The sequence below is a fragment of the Myotis daubentonii genome, chromosome 11, assembly GCF_963259705.1.
Source record: "Myotis daubentonii chromosome 11, mMyoDau2.1, whole genome shotgun sequence".
NCBI classification, from domain to species: Eukaryota; Metazoa; Chordata; class Mammalia; order Chiroptera; family Vespertilionidae; genus Myotis; species Myotis daubentonii.
The window spans coordinates 42,168,640-42,186,537 of record NC_081850.1 but is presented as its reverse complement, the minus strand read 5'-3'; the positions used below and the strand labels follow the sequence as shown (position 1 = coordinate 42,186,537).

Genomic DNA, 17,898 nt, shown 5'->3' with positions numbered 1-17,898 from the left:
ATCCCACCCTACTGACTATTGACTATTGATAACAGCATCCTCCCAGGAAAAACTGTGAAATACCAAAAGAAACACATACACATATACATGTGTACAATATACATACATATCCTCTCCTTTTTACTATCTTTGTGGCCTATACATACTATTGTGCACCTTGCTTTTCTGACTGTCTTGCTGATTGTTCTATATGCATACACATACATTTACTACATTTAGTAAAAGCAACACAGCATTTCACTATTATGTATCTATACACACAGACATACATCATATTTTACTGAAAAGTAACATTTAGGTTATTTTTAATCTTGCTATTCAGCATTGTATTACAATGAATAATCCTCTTTGTGTCCACTATCAGTACTATATCTGGAGTATACATTTCTAGAAGTAGAATTACTGAATGTGCATGTGCATTTTAAAAATTTCACAGATGGTTCCAGAAGGCTCTCTTAAAAGGTTACACTTTAAATTGAGAAGAGCACTCTGCCAGTGTGAGCATTGACCCATGAACCAGGAGGTCACTGTTTGATCCCCAGTCAGGGCACATACCTGGGTTTTGGGCTCAATCCCCAGTAGGGGGCGCACAGGAAGTAGCCGATCAATGGTTCTCGTCATTGATGTTTCTATCTCTATCCCTCTCCCTTCCTCTCTCTGAAATCAATAAAATAAACAAAATGAGAAGAGTATCTGTTCATATCTTCACCAACATAAACTATTATTAAACATTTTAATTATAGGCAATCTGTATGTTGAAAATTGTACTAAATTCTTATTAAAAATTCAATGTCTGTCCTTTTGGGGGAGGGGGGTGAAGAGCGGGGCACTTTACCATCACAGACAGCCTGGGGAAGGATGGAATAAAATGGAGGAAGATAGACCTGGTAAGTATCCCAGCCTCACTGTTTACTGTGTAGTCTTCACTTCTTTATTTGCTCCACAAACATTTGTTGATATTCTGTATTGTGTCAGGCACCAGAGTTGGTGTTGGCACATTAAAAAGGACAGATACAGTGAGTAAAAGTGAGTAATAATAGTGAGTAATTAATAATAGTGAGTAAAAGTCTGCCCTGTGTGGCTCAGTGGTTGAGTGTCAACCTATGAACCAGTAGGTCTCGCACGGTTCAATTCCCTGTCAGGTTTTTGGCTCAATCCACAGTAAGAGAACGTGGGAAAAAGCAGGACCCAATGATACTACACATGCTATCTCTAAGAGATTAAATGTAAACATAGGTTGAAAGTAAATAGATGGAAAAAGATATACTATGGAAATGTTAAGCATAAGAGAGCTGGAATGGCTATTTAAATATCAAATTAGGACAACTTCAAAATGAATAGCACTGCCCGACTAGCATGGTTCAGTGGTTGAGCTTTGACCTATGAACCAGGAGGTCAGGGTTCGATTCCGGTCAAGGGCACATGCCGGGTTGTGTGCTCAATCCCCAGTAGGGGGCATGCAGGAGGCAGCCAATCAGTGATTCCCTCTCATCACTGATGTTTCTTTATTTTTCTTCTTTTTTTTCATCACTGATGTTTCTAGCTCTCTCTCCCTCTCCCTTCCTCTCTGAAATAATAAAGTATTTTTTTTAAAAAAATGAATAGCATTACCACAGAAATATTTCATAAGGAAAAAGAATGAACAGATTAGAGATGTAATAATCATAATATGTGTATGCCTCATAACTAAGCTTTGAAATATACAAATAAAAATTGATGGAACTAAAGGGAGAAACAAAAATCCATTATAAACTGTAGATTTTAACACCCCTTTCTTTGCAATTAATCAAACAGACAAAAAAAGACATATAAGATCTGAAAAACACCATCAACCACCTTAATCTGAGACATTTATAGAGCACTATGCCCAACACCTGCAGAAAACTATATTCTTTTCAAGTGCACATGGTACATGCACCATGATAATTCATATGCTGAGTCATAAAACAAGTCTCAATAAATTTGGAAGGATTAAAATTACTCAGTAGCCCTAGCTGCTGGGGCTCTGCTGGAGAGTCATCTTGTACACAAAAGGTGACAGATGTGATCCCTGGTTGGGAAGCATGCTGGAGGCAAACGATCAATTTTTCTCATATCAATGACTCTCACATCAATGTTTCTCATCCCTTCTTTCCCTTCCTCTCTCTAAAAATCAATGAAAAATAAAGTGAATTAAATGAAGATGAAATTAAACTAGAAGCCAATAACAATAAGATATCTAGGCCCTAACCAGTTTGGCTCAGTGGATGAAGCATTGGCCTGCGGACTGAAGGGTCCTGGGTTCGATTCCGGTCAAGGGCATATCCTTGGTTGTGGGCACATCCCCAGTGGGGGGTGTGCAGGAGGCAGCTCATTGATGTTTCTCTCTCATCGATGTTTCTAGTTCTCTATCCCTCTCCCTCTCTGTAAAAAAAAAAAAAAAAAAAAAAAAATCAATAAAATATATTTAAAAAAAATATTTAGGAAAACTTCAGATATTTGAAAAATTAACACTTAAATGACTCATAAGCCAAAAAATGACCAGGGACATTAGAAAGTATTTAAAACTGAAAGATAATGAAATACATGTATCAAAATTTGCAGGATGCAGCTAATGCAGTGCTACAGGGAAATTTATAGGTATTTTTGTTGTTAATCCTCACCCAAGGATATTTTTCAATTGATTTTTTCCCCCATTGATTTTTAGGGAGAATGGAAGAGAGAGGGAAAGACAGACAGAAACATCAATGTGAGAGAAACACATTGATTGGTTGCCTCCTGCAGGAGCCCTGACCAGGACCCAGGCCGGGAGGAGCCTGCAACCAAGGTACAAGCCCTTGACCAGAATTGAACCTGGGACCCTTTGGTCTGTAGGCTGATGCTCTATCCACTGAGCCAAACAGGCTAGGGCAGGAAATTTATAGCTTTAAGTATTTATATTTGAAAAGGAGAAAGGCTAGGGAGGTGGGAGAGGGTAGAAGGGGGATAAATGGTAATGGATGGGAGCTTGACTTAGGGTGGTGAACACACAATACAGTGTACAGAATTGTGCAACTAAAACCCCAATAAATTTAATAAATTTTTTTAAAAAAGTTGAAACCAAAAAAGACTAAAATCAATGACCTTAGGTTCTACCAGAAAAAATCTAGAGAAAGAAGAGCAAAGTAACACAAATTAAGTAGAAATCAATGAAGCAAAAAACAGAAACTCAGAAAACATTATGCCAACAAATTTGAATGACAACTTGAATGAAATGCACACACTCCTTGAAGAAGCGGATTTGGTATTATTTACAATTTGGGGTAAACTAATTTCAAGTTGTACTAACAGGGCTTTCTTTAAAAATATATTTTTTTATTGTTTTCAGAGAGGGAGGGAGAGGGAGGAAGAGAAAAATATCAACAATGAGAATCACTGCCTCCTGCTGGGGATTGAGCCCGCATCCCAGCATGTGCCCTGACCAGGAATCAAACCATGACCTATGATTCAGAGATCGAAGTCAACCACTGAGCTATGTCGGCCAGGCAACAGGGCTTTTTAAAGAGAGCCTGGAAACAATAACTCAGAAAATGTAAAAAAAAAAAAAAAAAAAAAAAGGGAGGGGGCACTATTTGCAAAAACTATTAAGTGCCAAGGAATAAACTTAACAAAGAGATCTAACCTCCTTGACACTAATGTAATATTGAATGCCAATTGTGTAATTGAAAAATAAAATTTGATAACCACTATAAAAATAAATTTAAAAGATATATAAACTCTGTTAAAAATTATTAAACTTTATTGAGAGACATTTTAAAAGATCTAAATATATACAAAACTATCTACAATTGCAACAACAACAAAAAGTACCTAGGAATAAATATAACTAAGGAGGTAAAAGACGTGGACTCAGAAAATTATAGGATAATGAAGAAACTGAGGAAGATACAAATAAATGGAAGCACATACTGTCATGAATAGGAAGAATTTTAACATCATTAAAATGTCCATACCACCCAAAGCAATATAGATTCAACGCAACTCCTATTAAAATACCAATGGTGTATCTCAAAGTTCTAGAACAAACATTCCAAAAATTTATATGGAACCACAAAAAACCCTGAGTAGCCTCAGCAATTTTGAGAAAGAACAAAGAAGTATCATGCTACCTGATGTCAAACTATAATACAAGGCCACAGTAATCAATACAGCATAGTACTGTGTAGGTGTTCCTAAATAACATTTTTAGTTTTGCAAATTTACAACAGAAAGTAAAAAGTAAAGCAGGTTACATTGCCAGGGAAGGAAGGAGGCATTACAATAGGGCAAGAGGAAATTTTTGGAGTGATGGATATATGCATTATCTTAGTTGTGGTTATGGTTTCACAGATATATATTCAGCAAGGTAAACACTTTATTCTTTTTTAAATATATTTTTATTGATTTCAGAGAGGGAAAGATAGAAACATCAATGAGAGAGAATCATTGATCGGCTGCCTCCTGCGCATCCCCCACTGGGAATTGAGCCTACAACCCAATCATGTGCCCTTACCGGGAATCGAACTGTGACCTCCTGGTTCATAGGTTGAAGCTCAACCACTGAGCACACTGGCCAGGCAAGTCAAACACTTTAAATATCTGTAGTACATTTCATGTCAATTAGGCCTCAATAAAGCTGTTTAAAAACCCCGTTCATTGGGTTGTCTTTTCACTTTGTTGATGTTTCCTTTGCTGTGCAAAAGCTTTCTAGTTCGATTTAGTTCTATTTATTTTTTTCTGTTATTTCCCTTGCTTAAGGAGATATATCAGAAAAAAATATTGCTACAAGAAATGTCTGAGATTTTACTGCCTATGCTTTTTTAAAAATTTTTTTGTTTTATTGCTTAAAGCATTACAAAGAATATTACATGTCTCCTTTTTTTCCCCCCTTGACCTTCCCCCGGCCTCCCCTACCCGCCAGTGTCTTGTGTCCATTGGTTATGCTTATATGCATGCATACAAGTCCTTCGGTTGATCTCTTACCCCCCGCCCTCAACCCTCCCGGGCCTTCCCACTGTAGTGTGACAGTCTGTTCAATGCTGCTCTGCCTCTGTATCTATTTTGTTCATCAGTTTATAATGGTCATTATTATCCATAAATGAGTGAGATCATGTGGTATTTTTGCCTATGTTTTCTTCTAGGATTTTTATGGTTTTGTGACTTCCATTTAAGTCTTTAATCCATTTTTAGTTTATTCTTTTGTATGTTGTAAGTAGATGGTCTAGTTTCATTTTTTTTTGCATGTATCTGTCCAATTTTCCCCAACATCATTTATTGAATAGACTGTCTTTACCCTATTGTATGTTCTTGCCTGCTTTGTCAAATATTAAATGACCATAAAGCTATTTATTTCTGGGCTCTGTTTGGGGGCGATGCATTATCTTAATTGTGGTTATGGCCTCACAGATATCTATTCAGCAAGTCAAACACTTTAAATATCTGCAGTATATTTTCTGTCAATTAGGCCTCAATAAAGCTGTTTAAAAACCCCAGTAAAACTAAAATATGTTATTTAGGAACACATACACAGCTGGATAGATTAAGAAGAAAATCAAAGGAATGATTAATTCAAAATAGTAACTACCTGGAATTGGGGAAAGGGAGGGAAGTGCCAGTAGGCGGCAGCAGGGACCTTGCCAGGTTCTGGTACTCATTCTGTATCTGAAACTGAGCACTGGTATGCTACTACCATTCTGTTAACTACATGTGTCTTATACAACCTTTTATACAGGTGATACATTTCACAACCTAGAAAAAAAGTGTGTGGAGAGGACTACAGAGGAAGGACCCTCTATTTGTTAAACTGCACTTCCATCACTGTGCGGCAGGCTACCCTCAAAACCTTTCAGATAAAACAAAGCGCTTTTATGTCTCATCTGTGTTACTGGCCTGAAAATGGCTAACTCTTGAGACAAGATGGATTATCAAGTTCAAACAAGAGAGGATGAAAAGATCAAACAGAAAAGCTGTTGTTTACCGCTCTAACTTGTTATATTTCTGTGCTTATTAATAAGTAAGTAGTTTCTGTGTCCTCTCATAGCAGCCTCAGGAGTAAGGGCATGGAGTAGCTAATAAAGAATACCTACCAGCCTGACCGGTTTGGCTCAGTGGACAGAGCCTCGGTCTGCGGACTCAAGGGGTCCCAGGTTCGATTCCAGTCAAGGGCATGTACCTTGGTTGCGGGCAAATCCCTAGTAGGGGGTGTACAGGAGGCAGCGGATCGATGTTTCCCTCTCATAGATGTTTCTAACTCTCTATCCCTCTCCCTTCCTTTCTGTAAAAAAATCAATAAAATATATATTTTTTTAAAAAGAATACCTACCAGTTAGAGGATCTTCCTTTCACGTTTTTATCTAGTCACAGCGGTTCTCAACCTGTGGGTCGCGACCCCTTTGGCGGTCGAATGACCCTTTCACAGGGGTCGCCTAAGACCATCCTGCATATCAGATATTAACATTACAGTTATGAAGTAGCAACGAAAATAATTTTATGGTTGGGTCACAAAAGGAGGAACTGTATTTAAAGGGCCAGAAGGTTGAGAACCACTGCTAGAAGATCATAGCTGTTTCTCCCTTTAAAGTCTTTATGTATAATTTTATTCCTCACACTTTTGTTCACTTGGTTACGGTCTTGATCAACTATTAAGATACGAGCAAGAGTAAATGCACTGCTGTTACCTTCCTCCCTGTGACATCACACACCGTTCTGCTGTAAGTGGGCCTTGGAAACCCGCTTGCGACCACTGCACCGGGCGGGCGGGGAACTCGGTGGCTCCCCGCGTAATTTAAGAGCCAAACAATTGTTTCAGTTGTTTAAAAAAAAATTATGCTCCCGGCTTGGCTCTTGGGTGGGTTACTTCGCATGAGCTGCACACGTTTGCAACTTCATCAATGAATTTTTAACGAAAAGATCTTCAAAGGAACACGGTGCCTACTTCACTTTCCACAGCAGCCCCTTCAAAACATACAGCTCGCTGGGTTTCCTTTGGTGTTCGCGCGTCGGCTTCGGCTACGCCCCTGGGCCCCGCCCCTGGACAGCAGCCGGTCTCCAATACGCACTCAATGCAGTGCCAGAGCCGGAACACTAGTTCAGTAAAAGTTTGCATAATATTTTTCTAACCCCCTTGAAACATCGCCTAGCTAGTGATTCAAGGAAGGGAATATTAACAGCGATGTTGAAGGTTTCAAGTCTAAACCGCTTTACCGAGCGCGGGATTTGCACCTCTTCCTCAGCCCCAAGGAAACAAGACCGCGACCTGGTCGGGCAAGGGGATAGGGCGCTTAATTAACCCGCCGCTCCTTTCCCGCCTTCCCATGCGGCGCGCACTTCCGGCCGCGGAGGCACTCGGGAGCGCACCCCTCGAGCCTCCACCAACCAGCGGCACGGCCCGCCCGCTGCGTGCGCGCGAGCGCACGTTAGTGCGCAGGTTCGAATCTCCGCCGCTCGGCGGTTGTCCCCCAACGTCCGGCCGCACCTCCGCGGCGGCGAGGCCTGCGCGCGCCAGCCTGGGGCAGCCCGGCCGCCCCGCCCCCGCCAGGGCCGCCTTCCCACCTTCCAGCCGCCCCCGCCCTCCGCAGCCATCGGCGTTCGGTCTCCCGCGCTGGGCGGCTTCCGCCCGAGCCTCCCGGGCCCATGGCCAAGCGGCGTGCGGCGGAGCCGCTGACGTTCCACGTGCCTTGGAAGCGGCTCCTGCTCTGCGAGTTTCCGGAGGAGCCGCCGACTCGGCCGCTCTGGATCCCGCCGGCGGCGGCCTCGCCTCTCGGGCAGCCCCGCCGCGTCCCCGAGCTGCCCCGAAAGCGCAAAGTCGACGCGGGGGCTATGACTGAGCCTTCGGCTTCGCCTAGCAAGCGCCACGACGGTGGGGACACCAGCGCTCCGGGCGGCGCGGATCAAGAGGGCCGCGGCTGGGAGACCAGCGAGCACCCGCCGCTGCAGCAGCCGCCCCTGCGGCCCCACCGGCCGGGGGAGGAGCTCCAGGGCGCCCGGCCCCCGAGGGGCGGTGGCGACTGCGGGGCGGGGCGCGCAGAGCCCCCGCGCGGAGACTGGGGCGCCGCACCAAGCCAGGTAGGGACCAGGGGATGGCTGGACGCTCCCCGGGTGGGTGGGTTGCCATTTTCCCAGGCACTTCCCGCCCCGGGAAGGAACAGATGTCCCCCTCTAGACTCGTGTCATCAAGACGACCCAAAAGGCGAAAAGCCGGGGTCCCTGCTGCAGGAACGGACGCCCTCCTCCAAGCAACAGCGAAGGCCCCGGAGCTCCTCTTGGCGGGGTTTGGGGAGAGTCCGAGGGGCCGAAAGCGCGCGGATGCGCCAGGGGAACCGGGCGGTCGGGCGAGGTGGCTGCTGCTGCGGCGCCCGTGCTGGGAGAGGGGAGCAGGTGCGGGACTCGGGAGAGACTGGAGCAGCGGTTCTCAACCTGTGGGTCGCGACCCCTTTGGCGGTCGATGGACCCTTTCACAGGGGTCGCCTAAGACCATCCTGCATATCGGATATTTACGTTACGATTCGTAACAGTAGCAACATTACAGTTATGAAGGAGCAACGAAAATAATTTTATGGTTGAGTCACAACATGAGGAACTGTACTTAAAGGGCCAGAAGGTTGAGAACCACTGGACTGGAGTCTGGTGGGAGACGCTGAACCGCTCGCGACAGGTTCAGGCAAATGACGTTGGTGTAGGGCGCCTTCTTCGGTTTAACAATGATTTGTTTCCAAAGAGGTGACCAATCTGGAAGCCATCAAATTGGATGACCTTTAGGCACGGTACCGTTTTCTTGGTAGAGAGGAAGGGTGTCTATTTCGGGGGGCGGGGTGGGGTGTGTTTTAACTCACTGTGCCAAATGGAAAAGGATTGTTTTTGCAAATTAACTTGGGCCCTGCGGCATGTGAGGACCTTTGGAGCGGTCCCAGTTCTGGGGAAATGAGCCTGCGGCCGCTAGCCACGTGAGACAACGGGATTCTTGAGATGCGCTGTAAGTGTCAAATACGATGTTTCAGAGGTTTCAAAACCTTTTATACTGATGACACGTTCTACTGTCTTGGAGATAGGGGATTGACTACAGTGGATTAAAAATTATTTCACCTATTTCTTCTAGTCTTTTTAGGACAGCCACCAGGAAATTTAGTCATATTTGTGGCTGGCATTGTATATTTATTGGAGAGCTTTGGTCTAGCCTTAGGAATTCAGGTTGCTTTTCTGCAGTTCTCTGTTGACTTGGAGCTTTGAGGGCCGAAGTGCCAAATGCAGGGCTCAGACTTCACCAAACTCTTCAGCTTCTGCATCATAGCATCCACCTCACATCTCTCCATTGCCTTAAGTGTCTTACGCAGAATTTAGCAAATACGTTGTTCACCGCCCCCACCCCTGAAAAATAATTGAGATTCCTTTGGAATGATTTGTTCTTGGTGAACAACCTAGTAAGATAATGAGAATTTAATAGTTGGGAAAGATCTTTTCCTGTGATTGTGAAATTATCCTTTAGCCAAAACCGTGATAAGCATTTCTGGATGAAATTATAAATTGTAAATATTTGTACCCCTAGTTTTCTTGGAATTTAGGAAGCCTGAGCCTTATTTAGACTTCTTTCTTCAGGTTGCTTTTAGGTTCAAAATCAGCTTGCTTAAAACTGAATGATAGAAGTTACATTTTGAAAATAGAATAAAGAATTAGAATTTCCAATTAAATCATGTCTATGACAATATTCAAAACCTAAAAAAAAAAATGGTAGTCATCCAGACCTATATGAAAACTCTCCCTTTCAGACCCCACCCATACATAGCCTTGTCTTTCCTACCAGAATATACTGACTACAGCCTTCCACAGATTGATGAGGGAAATATGGAAATGGCAGGTAGGCAAAGAAGGAGAATATTTTAGTAAACTGGCACAGTTTGTGCAGTCAGTGTCTCCTTGGTTCTTGTGCTTAGACTAAGGCTTAGGTCTGTGCCCTCACCACTGTTTAGCATCTACACACCATGTCTTCCTCTGCAGCAGTGACTACATCTGGCACCTCTGCATCCTATAGACACTATAAGCTTGTGGCAGGAAAGAAGAGGGTTCCGTCTTCACTAAGATTAGTCTCCTGTTCTCTTTTGGCAAAAGCCCAGAAACCCTTACTAGTATGTTCCTTTTGTTCTGTTCCTTGAGCTGGTTTTTTTTTTTTCTGCAAACTTAAGAGAGGAACCTGTTTTCTCCAGCTTCCCTCTTTCCTGCCTCCAAAGACGTTGGGTTTTTTTTCCTAAGGGTTTTACAATTACCAAAGGAAAACAGGATGAAACAAAACATGGAGAAATTAAAAAGAATTTTCAGTTTGTGCAATAAATGTCTTCCTGGTTCTTTTTGTGCTTAGAATAAGTCTTAGGTCTGTGCCCTTACCCTTGGATCTCATTTAGGAAAAAATTTCTCAAACATGTCCTTTCTATATTGGAGATGCAATCTAGGCAGGACCTTGGAATATTTTCTGAGTTGTTTTAGATTTGTTTTTACTAGAGAACTAAAATAAAACCAGGTATTCATTAAATATTCATGTTTTCTCACGTTAGTGTCACTTTATGCAGATTCATTGCTCTTTTAGTGCTGACTCTTACTGTTAGACATTTTTAACAGAAAATACGCAAATATATTTCCTGTTGATTGATAATTCAAAGGCTTCTTGGGATATAATACTGAGCAATAAACAGTGCTAAACCTTAATTCGCAAGAAAGCCATATGTTTTACTGATTGGGAAACACTTAGGTCAAGATCAGAGTTAGTGAGTAGTGCAAACCCAGGTCTGTCTGGTGGCAGAGTTTGTGCTCTTAGATACTAGGTTACACTGATGATTTTTTTTTGCGGGGGGGGGGGGGGGGGGGGGAGGGGTGCCCATGTTTATAAGTAGGTAGTGGGCAATGAAATACATCAGTGGTTCTCAACCTTCTGGCCCTTTAAATACAGTTCCTCATGTTGTGACCCAACCATAAAATTATTTTTGTTGCTACTTCATAACTGTAATGTTGCTACTATTATGAATCATGATGTAAATATCTGATATACAGGATGGTCTTAGGCAACCCCTGTGAAAGGGTCGTTCGACCGCCAAAGGGGTCGCGACCCACAGGTTGAGAACCACTGAAATAGATACTGTCTTTAACCCTCTTTGCTTATTAAAATGAAATTTTTCTTTTTTTTTAATTAAATCTTTATTGTTCAGATTATTACATTTGTTCCTCTTTTTTCCCCCCCATAACTCCCCTCTTCCCAGTTCCCGCCCCACCCTCTGCCCTCACTCCCCACCCACTGTCCTCATCCATAGGTGCACGATTTTTGTCCAGCCTCTTCCCGAATCTCCCACACCCCTTTCCCCCCCCAAGAATAGTCAGTCCATTCCCTTTCTATGTCCCTGATTCTATTATAATCACCAGTTCATTCTGTTCATCAGATTATTTATTCACTTGACTCTTAGATTCACTTGTTGATAGATGCATATTTGTTGTTCATAATTTGTATCTTTACCTTTTTCTTCCTCTTCTCTTCTTAAAGGATACCTTTCAGCATTTCATATAATCCTGGTTTGGTGGTGATGAACTCCTTTAGCTTTTCCTTATCTGTGAAGCTCTTTATCTGACCTTCAATTCTGAATGATAGCTTTGCTGGATAAAGTAATCTTGGTTGTAGGTTCTTGGTATTCATCACTTTGAATATTTCTTGCCACTCCCTTCTGGCCTGCAAAGTTTCTGTTGAGAAATCAGCTGACAGTCGTATGGGTATTCCCTTGTAGGTAACTGAGTTTCTTTCTCTTGCTGTTTTTAAGATTCTCTCTTTGTCTTTTGCTCTTGGCATTTTAATTATGATGTGTCTTGGTGTGGTCCTCTTTGGATTCCTTTTGTTTGGGGTTCTCCGCGCTTCTTGGACCTGTAAGTCCATTTCTTTCACCAGGTGGGGGAAGTTTTCTGTCATTATTTCTTCAAATAGGTTTTCAATATCTTGGTCTCTCTCATCTTCTGGCACCCCTATAATTCTGATGTTGGTATGCTTCAAGCTGTCCCAGAGGCTCCTTACACTATCCTCGCATTTTTGGATTCTTTTTTCATTTTGCTTTTCCGGTTGGGTGTTTTTTGCTTCCTCGCATTTCAAATCATTGACTTGATTCTTGCGCTCCTCTGGTCTGCTGTCGGGCGTCTGTATAATATTTGTTATTTCAGTCCGTGTATGCTTAATTTCTAGTTGGTTCCCCAATATAAGATCGAGGGTCTTATTAGTTTTCGTGTAGATCTCATTAAGTTTATCGGCGGCTTCTAAACAGTTCTTGAGAGACCTTAAAGTGTGGTTCTGAACTCTATATCTTCCGTTGACAATTTTGTCCTGTTTCTTTGTCTCCGCATTTTGTTATGCTTCTTTGGTGCACCCCCTAGTGGTCTTTGTTCGCAGTCTTATAGGTAAATCTTGATTGTTGTAGCTAATTCCAGGGAGGGTTTGACCTCCAGGCCAAGTGGCTATGAGAATCAGCTGTGTCAGCAGTGAGAGAACTTCTGTCCTCTAGGGAGGTGCTAATCTAGCCTTTGCCTGAGGCTATCCGGCAAATGCCTCTGTGCAGGGCTTGGGCGGGGCGGGTCGCACAGGATCAACAGGGTGGGCCGGAGAGAGCAGTTATGGCGGCTCTCAGTCCTGTCCCCAGGGGCTCTGCCTCTCTGAGTCCCAGCACCCGCTGCAAAGCTGGGAGAGAAAGCTGCACTCGCTCTGACCGAAGCCAGACAGTCCGCTTCTCCCGTTTGAGTTTGGGTCCCTAAAGACTCCCCTGTATCTGGAGCTCAGAGTCTTCGACTCCCTCCCGATTGAAAACGCCAACCGCGCCCTCCGCCGCCAGCCCGCTCCGTGCACTCCGCACCTCAGAATTTGACTTCAGCACTGCGCCTCCTCTGAGTGTCCGTATGCGTTTCTCTTTCCTCCTAGTTGTAGGACTTCCACTCAGCCAGCGTTCCTGTGGTTCTGGGTGATGTCTGTTCCGTCTTTTAGTTTCACTTTTGAAGTAGTTGTTCAAAGCAGCAAACTCCGGTGTTAACCTATGCCGCCATCTTGGTTCTCCTAAAATGAAATTTTTCTTGGCATCCTTTGAATTATTGCATTTTTATTGCATTTTTTATCCCAATGTTAAGAAATTCCAAAGACTCTTCATTCTCTAAGCCTTAGTGTCTGAGGCACTGAATGAACTTCTTAATGAGATTTTCTTATAGGCCTGTACTTTTCAGTAAAGTAACCAGCCACATGCAGCTAATGAGCACTGAAAAGTGGCTCGTCTGCGTAGTGCTAGAAGTGTAAACTACCTGCCAGGTTTTGAAAACCTGTGTGACAAAAAAAAAAAATGTAAACTGTCTCATTAATCTTTAAAATGTTGCCTGCATATTAAAGTGATAATAGTTTGGGTATATCAGGTCAAATAAAATAGTAAGATTAATTTCACCTGACCAGTCTGGGCAGCCTGGGCCTCCCTGCCAGGAGCCTTAAAAGAAGTGGCTCTGGGCACCTTGTGTGGTGAAGGGGTTGAAGGTGAGCCCATGCTTCAGGAGCCTACGCCTGAAGTCACCAAGCCTGGTCTTATATGTACCCCCTCCCCCTACATCCCAGGGCTTCCAAACACAATTTGTGACTAAGAATCCTATTGGCATGCTGTCCTTAGAAATGCATTCTATTCTCGAAGCCTGGTCTGCTGCCCACACAACACAGAGGTGTCACCAGCCCAATTTAGCCACACTCATAGTGTTGCCAATCACCTTGGCACTAGTTGAACCATTTTAACTGAAACATTGCCTCTCCATTTCACTTATTTCCCAAATTTGTTGATTTATACTAGATACATGCAAGTGTATGTTTTTAGACACACCAAAATGGAGCATGCTAAATGAGTGTTTTTCAGAAGGGAAAGAGGAAGAGGAGGAGGGTGGGAGTACCTCCTGCCTTTCAACTTGCCTGTGGTCCCTCAGCCCAACTCTGTGACTTCCCGGTGGAGGGAGGGTCACAGGACCACTGGCTGTCACAAGCACTTTTTCATGATGTCCTTAGAGAAGTCAGTGTAGCAATTGAAGGGGGATCAGGAATTTAGGGCAAGACCACAGTAATACTTCCAGGGCGCAGGGGGGGAAGCAGGAGGGTGCAGTGATTGTGTTGCAGTGAAGTGTTTCTTTTGATTTAATTAAATGCAGTGTATGATTTAGTGCAGTGGTTGGCAAACTGCGGCTCGGCAAACCGCGGCTGGCGAGCCACATGCGGATCTTTGGCCCCTTGAGTGTGGCTCTTCCACAAAATACCATGTGCGGGCGTGCATGTACAGTGCGATTGAAACTTCACGGCCCATGCACAGAAGTCGGTATTTTGTGGAAGAGCCACACTCAAGGGGCCAAAGAGCCGCATGTGGCTCGCGAGCCGCGGTTTGCCAACCATGGATTTAGTGCATACATTTTCATTAACTATTTCTAAAGCATATTTTGATTTACCATCAAGTACAATGAAACATTTAATCTTATTTTTAAAAAGATTAATTTCACCAGTTTCTTTTTACTTTTTTTTACTGTGGTTATTAGAAAAATTTTAAATTATATATGTGGCTTCTATTATATTTCTGTTGGATAATGCTGCCCTAGCAAGTGTGAACATAAGAACATAGTACTTAAAAAAAGAACATAACCCCCTGGCAATGGGCAAGGAGACACCTGATTGGTGGTGGTGCTCTTCTATCAGTCAGGGGCAAAGCAGATGTACAGTCCTTAGTTCATCCTAGCTTGATGCCTGTGTTGGTGGCCAGAGCTGTTTCATGCCTGAGGTACATAAAGAAGAACAAAAAAAAGAACATAGCATAGTAGAATAAATAAAGATATATAGATACTCTTCTGATATGGATAATGGTCACCTTGGGAGCCTGTATATTATTCCAATGCTGCTTCCTTTGCACAAAATATTTTTGGAATGCTTTTGAACTTCAGTGCCAATTTTGTACTTTATTGGAACATCAGCTTTACTTCATAGTTACTTGAAGTAATTTTATAATCATTCAGAGTAAGCTGTTAAATGTTTAAGGAGCCAGTGCTCACTTGGATTTAACAATTTTGCTATATTGATTTAAAAGGCATGCCTTGTACCAAATGGTATCTTGATAAAAATGATTAGTTTAGGTTTTTCTTGGTATTTAGCATATTTATATCCTAATACTTTTTAGAAGGTTGTCAAAATATTTTAACCTATGTAAAGTCAATCCCTTAAAATACCAAACCTCGGGGAAAAAGACTAAAAATAAATTTTAAGGTATATGTGTATTTTTTTCAATAAAAATTTTTCCTCACTGAAGGTAAACATTTTAAGACTGTTTGCAGACATTTTCTTTCGTTGAGAATGGAAGAAAATTGTCAGAAGGGTACTCTTGAAAGAAATTCAAAGTTAAACCAATAAATACTTTCACAAATCTATGATTATGAAAATGCATAGATTTGACTGAGTCCGTCAAATACTTTGACTAGACAGAATTTAAAATGTTGAAGATACAAAGACTGCAAAATCTTATGCGAGTTTCCTTTTAAAACAAACAAAAAAAACCTGTTTTCCTGAAAAAGAAATTTAACTTTTTCTAAATCATTGATATACTTTCTTTTTTTCTCCCCCTAAAGCTCAATGAAGAATTTTGGCAGTATAACACCTTCCAGTACTGGAGGAATCCATTACCACCTATTGATCTGGCAGACATTGAAGCTATAAATGAAGGTAACCTTACAGAAGCAAGGCTTCAGAGCAAGGATGAAGTGGTTGAGATTGACATGGAGTCCTGACAGAGGAACTGAAGCAATGGGTTTTTCTGAATTTGAGAAAACATCTCTAAGTGACTTACATATTCTTAGGGATAAAAGTTATTTTCCATACTTTATGTGATTTCATTCCCAAACCTGAAAAATGAGGAAAGTTGTTTTAAAGATAAATGCCTATAGTCACTACTGAAACTCCCAATAGGATTTGTCAGTGATATAGTACAGTTATACAGGAAGTATTTTATGTGTACATTCTTAAAGACAAAGTTATGTTTAGATTCTAAATTTGAAGATATCAAACTTATAAATTGCAAGCTTTAGAAACAGGTAGGAAAGACTCAAATAGTCCTCTCTGTAACAAAATGTTAATTTGTGGTACATGAAATGAATGTTGTTTTATAATAACAATAAAATGCTCTTTAATATACTTTATTGGCTCTTCCTAGTTGAACAGGTAGATGACTTAGACATCTATGCAAACTTAAAATGGGAGGCATTTTTCGGAAAGCTGGTATTGTTTTAAAAAAGCTTTCAAAAAAATATAAAAGAGCTTTCTAAATGTGAAGTAGTGAGAATTTCAATGTGGGTAGCATGTTTGCATAACATCTAATATTTGATGTTTGTTAATCTCTACTTTGGGCTATCAAAAATGAATGAAGAACTATGAGAAATGAGTAGATGCTTCCCTCCACTCTTTCCCAAGATAAGAGGAAAGTTTATTTCTTTTTTTAAAATTTCTTGATTTTGAATTGCCTTCAGGGCGTTGTTTTTATTACTTCTTTCTATACACTTGTAGGTCTCAACACTGGCAATACTTCACAAATCTTTGCCTGAGAGATTCTCCTTTACTTGTTCTGATGTGGACCTTAGATATAGCTATTTTTTTAAAGCACCCATCCTCCTGTTTACAGGAGATAACTAATTTTTGAGCTGAAGCAATGCCTCTTAATTAGCTTTGTTTTTATTTTGCCCTGTTGATGACTTTATTACAACTAAATTATTCTGTAGCTACCATTTCATTGTATTTGAGTTATATGAGCATCAGTGATGAAGTTAATTTTGTATTGTATTCTAGAATGTTGGCTTTGTAATTGAGTAAGTTGTCCTTGTGTATTTTTTTGTGGTTAATGATATTCAAAATCCAGGAAGGATGGATAAAATGCCAATGAGAGGGGAAAAAAACAATGTTTCATGTGTACTGTGGAATTTAAATATGGGTTGACATTAATAAGAATATTATAGAACAGAAAACAAACTGTATAGCATTGTGGTTGAAAGTTAAGGCTTTGGAGTCAGACCTGGTTCAAAGTCTTATACTGCCACTTTCTACCCGTGTAACATTAAGCAGGTTCTTTCTCATCTCCAAGCCACAGATTCCTTCGTTGTAAATAAGAAACAATAAATAGTATCTACCTCAGAGAGACTGTGTTTATTGTCGAATGATATACCGAGTACTTTACCTGCATCATCTTGTTTCTTATAATGCCCTTATTGTAGGTACAAAAATATAATTAGAATAATGTGCTTCCTATAGTTCCTCTTCCCCCCCCCACCCCCATCACATATTGGTGTTTTTTTAAATACATTTTTATTGATTTAAAGGAGGAAGGGAGAGGGAGAGAGAAACATCCTATAAAATAAAAGCCTTAATATGCTAAGTGTCCAGTCATCCGGTTGGCCATTCAACTAATCAAAACGTAATATGCTAATGATATGATAAGGCTGCTCAACTGCTCGCTATGACGTGCACTGACCACCAGGGAGCAGATGCTCCAACCGGTAGGTTAGCTTGCTGCTGGAGTCTGGCCAGTCGGGACTGAGCGGGATGGGCCGGACACGCCCTGGAGCCCTCCCTGGCTGGCCAACCTCCCATGTCCCTCCCTGGCCCCAATCATGCACTGGTGGGGTCCCTCGGCCTGGCCGGTGCCCTCTCGCAAGCTGGGCTGAGGAACACACACACACCCCAGTGCATGAATTTCATGCACCGGGCCTTTAGTGAATGATGAGAGAATTATTGATCAGCTACCTCCTGCACGCCCCCTACTGGGGATTCAGCCTGCAACCTGGGCATGTCCCCATGACCAGAATCTAACCCTGGACCCTTCAGTCTGCAGGCCAGCGCTCTACCTATTGAGC

At 42.0% G+C, this 17,898-nt stretch overlaps 1 protein-coding gene and 1 pseudogene across 1 annotated transcript; both read left to right on the top strand.

Annotated features, from left to right (window-relative positions):
- Nucleotides 1-7,379: 7,379 nt before the first annotated feature.
- Nucleotides 7,380-17,181, top strand: C11H9orf40 (chromosome 11 C9orf40 homolog). Its single transcript, XM_059656920.1, has 2 exons — nucleotides 7,380-8,061; nucleotides 15,628-17,181. The coding sequence occupies exons 1-2, from the start codon at nucleotides 7,630-7,632 to the stop codon at nucleotides 15,784-15,786; spliced, it is 591 nt and encodes a 196-aa protein (XP_059512903.1). The 5' UTR covers nucleotides 7,380-7,629; the 3' UTR covers nucleotides 15,787-17,181.
- On the top strand, nucleotides 14,653-14,797 carry LOC132212912 (small nucleolar RNA SNORA48; annotated as a pseudogene).
- Nucleotides 17,182-17,898: the final 717 nt, after the last annotated feature.

Coding starts and splice junctions, on each gene's coding strand:
- C11H9orf40 (XM_059656920.1), top strand. CDS start 7,630: ATGGCCAAGCGGCGTGCGGCGGAGCCGCTGACGTTCCACGTGCCTTGG. Junction 8,062..15,627: donor GGGGCGCCGCACCAAGCCAG/GTAGGGACCAGG, acceptor CTCCCCCTAAAG/CTCAATGAAGAATTTTGGCA.